The 6232-nt window shown below is 38.8% G+C and overlaps 1 protein-coding gene across 1 annotated transcript; it reads left to right on the top strand.

Moving 5' to 3' along the window:
- The first annotated feature begins 1781 nt into the window (after nucleotides 1-1781).
- LOC110887035 lies at nucleotides 1782-5407 on the top strand. Its single transcript, XM_022134945.1, has 4 exons — nucleotides 1782-2114; nucleotides 2563-3631; nucleotides 3707-4147; nucleotides 4245-5407. The coding sequence occupies exons 1-4, from the start codon at nucleotides 1782-1784 to the stop codon at nucleotides 5405-5407; spliced, it is 3006 nt and encodes a 1001-aa protein (XP_021990637.1).
- Nucleotides 5408-6232: the final 825 nt, after the last annotated feature.

Below are 6232 nucleotides of genomic sequence, written 5' to 3'. Positions count from 1 at the left end.
TTGATGATGATGAGCGGTGGCAAAATGGTAATTGTTCCACAAAAAGGTTAAAATCGTAAATTACCCCTATCAAAATACCCGACTGCATCATCTTCTCAAATCAAAATACAAAGTTAGAACCCAAAATTCTCGCAGAAGTATAAACGTCGGCTCGAAGAAAAACTGATAAAACCGTATATCGATTTGAAGTGAAATAAGGGCAATGACGATTACAGCATTAGGAGGTAAACCAATCGATTTAATAATCATGTTCATCCTTTTGTATATCAATTTGTTTACCATCCACCATGACATTTTACTTTTGGTGGTACATCCATTTATATCTTTCTCTCACTCCCAACATGTGTATTGTGTGTTCGTCCAACAGCCCCAGGTAACATAATTGCGACTCAATTTCTTAAAATTCACACTAAATTTCAGCTTAATATTGAGTTTTATTTTTCAATTTTATTCATAAGGTTTTCGTTAGGTTGCATATTTTAAGCCTCTGATGCATAAACACTTGTGATCCTTGTTCAATTTTGTTATTCCACAATGATATCTGAGCTAGGATTTTGGTTTATTTGTGGATCTTTTTAATCTATGATTTGACGCTTTTGTTGTGAATATTTCTTTAGTTTTGCGATTCCATGTTGGTGGTGGTCAGAGTGCTCGCCGAAGCAAGCAACTCGCCGGCTGGTGGAGCCGACGAGAGAGATGGCTGTGGTGGTGGTAGGTGTTATAAATGAGGGATGATTTTTATTATATATATATATATATATATATATATATATTTAATGCGTAAAATAACTAAAGTACCCTCATGTGCAATGCACATGCTATATTTAACTGAAAATTATAACCTAGTTAGGGCCAAAGGACGTAGGGAGTAATGAGTTTTCTAAATAAAAGATTGTGACTATAATTATTGAAATTAAAGGTCATCCATTGTAACCCGCTGTAATTTAGAATGCAAGTTAAGGTTTGGTCTTGTGGTCAACAGGAATTAACTCTTGTAGGAAGACTAAGGTTCAATTCTTGGGATGTGTAATATTTAGGAGAAAAAACTTTGTTGTTTTAGAAAAAGATTATCTTCACTTTATTAATATGTCAGGATCATAACATGTTGGAGGTCTTTTAAGTTTCACCATCATGTATTCTGCTCAACCTGTTCAATCATAGGGATATCATCCTATTGTAGTTGAGGTTATTTTTTTTTTCTAGAGCTATCATTATTAGATATCCAAATTTTTATTGGGTCCTAATAAATCCACATGGTATCATCTTATTTACATATGGTTTATACGGCCGTATAAGGTTATACGGCCGTATAACCTTATACGGCCGTATAAGGTTATACGGCCGTATAACCTTATACGGCCCGTATAAACCATGTGTAAATAAGATGATACTGTGGTCGTATATATATTATACGACTACTTTATACGGGTCATATATATCTATACGGCTCGTATACAATGAATTTCCTTTATTTTATTGTTTTATTACTATTTGACGCGACGTATTATTCCTCGATTCACGTGCGAGTAGACATAAGATTCTCTGATTCGATGTTATATTCCTCGATTCTTGTGCGATTTATGTGATTAGACGTTAGATTCCTCGATATTCGTGCGAGTTATTTGATTCGACGTTAGATTCCTCGATTCGCGTGTTAATCATTTGAAACGATGTAATATTCCGTAAAATTCTCTATATGAACGACATTAATTTCATTCATTTTCATTCAACTTCTATTCGTTTCTTCTATTTTTCTCTGTATTCAAATTATTTACGCTATAATGTCGGGTTGGGGTAACTTTTTTAATGTGTTTGATAACGAGGCGAATCAGGGGAGTTATGATAACAATGAAGATAACAAAGCGGGCATGTTTGATCTGAATGCTCCGTTCGATCCCATTCTTGCGTCGGATGCAGGTCAGGATAGTTGGGGTTTGGATGCAATTCAGCCTAATTATGTTGTTTATTATCCATCGCAACACCCGGTTAATTTTGAAGCCCTTCCTGTTAGTTTTGGACCACCGACTGATAGTTCTCAGTCTCCTCCCATAAGTGATGGACCGCCGGAGGGTCCAAATGCTGACCAGGAACGTAGTGAGTTTCAAAACAAGGAGGTAAAACATTTAATAATACGTTTATTTGTTGTACGTTAACTATTTTAGTGTTTTTACGTTTGATGTTGTTTTTATTAAAACCTTAGATTAGGGTTGCTCAATGGGTCGTGTTTGCAGGTTGGTGGGTTCAACCCGACCTGAAGCTGAAAATTTTACACAAACCCGAACTCGACCCGAACCCGAACCCGAAAATCGTATCATACATAACAACCCGAACACGACCCGAACTTTCATGGGTTAATTTATGACGTAAAATATATTGTTAAAAAACATAATATAGTATAAATGTGTAACGGGTCAAGCCGCCAACCCGACCATGTTGACCCGAACTCGACCTGTTAACCCAAACGGGTTCGCAGGTTCAACCTGAAACTGACCCGAACCCGTTTATACTAAAGCTAAACCAATTGGTTAATCATTAATTGACACATATAAGTGTTTTCGTTAGAAATTCGCTAGCATGGATGAATTGGTAGAGTGGTGTAGAGACGTTGGACGCGTAAATGGCTACGCCCTCGTCACCAAACGCACCATCTACGATAAACAGGGTAGCGGTCAGCCGTTAAAAATCTGGCTTACTTGCGATTGTGCCGGCGAGTACAAATCAACAGCCACGGTCAGACGCAGCGGGACCAGGAAAACCGGTTGCAAGTTCCAATTGATCGGGCCATACAAAAAGAGGTTAGGTGATTGGGAACTAAAGGTTGATGAAGCTAAACATAACCACGAACCATTTCTGTATCCAGAGGGTCATCCGTCCCTAATGAGGCTGACTCCATCAGAAGAGAGGACGGTGGAGCAAATGACGCATCAGAACATAAAACCACGAGACATTCTTGCTGCCATTAAAGACCAGAACCCCCATAATGTCTCAACAAGAAACACCATATACAACGCTCGGGCCAAATTGGGTCGAATGGAACAAGTCGGCGAGACTCCAATGCAGATACTTTTCGACCGGTTGGGGAAGGTTGGGTTTGTTTTTTACCATAGAACATCTCAAAACGGCGAACGGGTCGAGGATGTTTTCTTCATCCACTCGGAGTCGAACATGTTGTGGCGCGCCTTCCCGCATGTGTTGCTTATAGACGCCACCTACAAGATGAATCGGTACAAAATGCCGCTAGTCCAGATTATCGGCGTTACATCCACGTTGATGTCGTTTTGCATTGCTCATGCGTTCGTAAGCAACGAGAAACAGGAAAACTTCACATGGGTTCTACAGAGGTTGAAACACTCATTAGACAGTGTTATGGAACCCTGTGTAATAGTAACGGATAGAGATCGCGCCCTAATGAACGCATGTGCAACCGTGTTTCCCAGGGCTAGACATTCATTGTGTAGGTGGCACATACAGCAAAACATCTTCAAACATTGCAGGAAAAGCTTTAAAACAGACGATAAATGGGAAAGGTTTCTTTACAAGTGGGGCGAGCTAATTACCTCAACGACCGATCATGACTACAACTACTGGTACGAGCGAATACGATCAAACTTGCCACGCAAAAAAACCGACGGTAAGTTTTATATAATTTTTGCTTAATAATCGTATTTATTTGACTTGTCTTAACTGCAATTGACTTTGATTACAGAGATTATGAAGTATTTGGATTCAATCTGGTTACAACCATATAGAGACCGGTTTGTTTCGTTCTGGAGCGACCAACATCTGAACTTCGATCAACGTACAACGAACAGGGCAGAGGGTCAACATGCCCTTTTGAAGCAGTACCTAGGCGACTCTAATTACACCCTAGAGAAAGTGGTACCACTTATCGATAAGCTCATAAGAAAGCAGGTGACAGAAATCAAAGGCATCATTGAAACAAGCAGGAGCCGAACATTGGGTCATCATAACAAACCAATATTTAATCTCCTACTAAAGAAGGTTTCACATGCCTGCCTAGAGTTGATATCAGACGAAATAAAGGAAATAGAAAAGTTAATGTTATATAACCGTACATGCGCGTGCCGTTTGTATACAAGTTGTGGGTTGCCGTGCGCGTGTCGGTTGGAACCGTATACAACGAATGGTAATACATTATTCGACCAACCACATTTTATAATCATAGCCTTTCACCACACAAAATCTTATTGACGTTTTATGTTGTTTGTTGATATGTTTCTTAGGTGAAATGATCCCGTTGGAGTTGATAGACCCTTTTTGGAGAAAGTTAAATTTGGACTCCATAGTGGAACCAAGCAAGGTGGACTCTTTCGACTTAGACGGCGAATTTGCGCTTCTCAAACAACATTTAAGTGCTCAGCCGAGAGAACTCAAGAAAAACTTGATTCAAAAGATGAAGGATTTGGTACAATTCAATAAGACGAAGCTTAAACAACCAGTTGTGCAAAAAAACACACGGGGTCGTCCAACTTTAAAAGCTCAGCAACAAAGGAAGGCTGATTCGTTTACGGAGCCTTCTAGACACAGCTTTTTTACAACGCAGGACCAGTATAGTGATTCACAAGATGGGTTTGGCACACAAGAGTCAGCGATCGAACCTACCAGGCACAGCTCGTTTGTCGAGTCACAAAGTTATTGTACTGAAACACCTATGTTCTTCGGCGAGATTGCGAAAGGCGCTAAGAATTCGAAAACGAAAAACAAGGTCGCAAAATCCAAGGAAGAGCCACCAGATTTACCTTTGCTGCCTGTCGGACAAGTTAATATGTTCTTGCACTACCAAAAGTTCATTCCACCGTGCTTCTATCCACACCTCAGTCACATACAAAATGTGCAGGGTGATGGTAATTGTGGGTTTCGATCTATAGCGGTCGGCTTATCGCTTAAAGAGTGGCAGTGGCCATTCATACAGCAGAATCTTCATGATGAGTGCAACCGGTTCCACGATTTTTGGAAAAACATAAATGACGTTCAGTATCAACAAGTTCTGGAATCATTAGTTTGGTCCGACCAAATAGTCGGAGCACCTGAACATAAGTGGCTACAAATGCCATTCACGGGGATTCTGATAGCAAACCGGTGGAATCTCATTTGTCTCTTATTAAGTGACCTTGGTTGTGCTTCACTTTTTCCCATGTTCACAACAGCCGAAGAAAGTATTCTGCATCGAACAGTCGCGCTTGTACATGTAAACAGGAACCATTTTATTCACGTCAGATTAGAAGGGGAATATCCAATGCCAACCCCATCAGGATACTGGCGACAACCGACACGGAATACGCCAGCAAAAAGTTGGTATCACTATTACAAGGAACGTATTGACCAATATAATACGATCGTTGATGAATATAGGACCAGTGATTACATAGATATAGGGATGTTGTGAATATAAAATGTTATTTACATGTTTTGACAATTTGTAATGATCAACATACACGTTATATAAATGTTTTGGCAACTTGTTCAAATTGAATTTGAAAAAACGTTTAAACGAATCAACGTTAACGCATACCGACCGTATTTTCGTCAGTTCCGCATATAGTAATTGAAAATAAATGAAAAATACTGAATTGTATACGGGCCGTATAAACATATACGCCTCGTATACAGTGATCGTATACTAAGTATACGACAGAATTATAATAAATTAAATTAATGTATATGAGCCGTATACACTTATACGGCCCGTATACACAGGAAAAAAGATCGTTTAAGTTTTATACGACCTCATTTCCACCATACGGCCTCAACATTCCACAAAAAATTCTCTCGGTTTTCTCTCGGATCGTTCTTGGACAGCGTTCTTCGGCGTTTTTGGCGTTTTCTTCTCGTTCTTCCTATACGGTACGTTTTCATATAGTAAACTTTCAAATTCCGTAACATGTTAGATTATGGTCTTGTATAGTAAAACGTAGATAGGCATAACGATTACGATTGTACAATTCAATTTGAAAAAAAAATTTAAAACATAAAATTGTAACTGATTATTCAAGTGTATACGGTCGTATAAATTGTATACGATCGTATAATGTTTGATTATTCAAACTGTATACGATCGTATACAATTTATACGACCGTATACACTTGAATAATCAAAGGTTTGTCGACCATATACATTATATACGCTCGTATAACCTTTGAATATTCATACATTATACGATCGTATATTTATATACGGTCGTATACCTGTTTGAATATTCAAAGGTTATAC

This window comes from Helianthus annuus, chromosome 3 (assembly GCF_002127325.2).
Source record: "Helianthus annuus cultivar XRQ/B chromosome 3, HanXRQr2.0-SUNRISE, whole genome shotgun sequence".
NCBI lineage: Eukaryota > Viridiplantae > Streptophyta > Magnoliopsida > Asterales > Asteraceae > Helianthus > Helianthus annuus.
The sequence above is the reverse complement of the archived record's forward strand: the minus strand, read 5'-3'. Positions and strand labels throughout refer to the sequence as shown.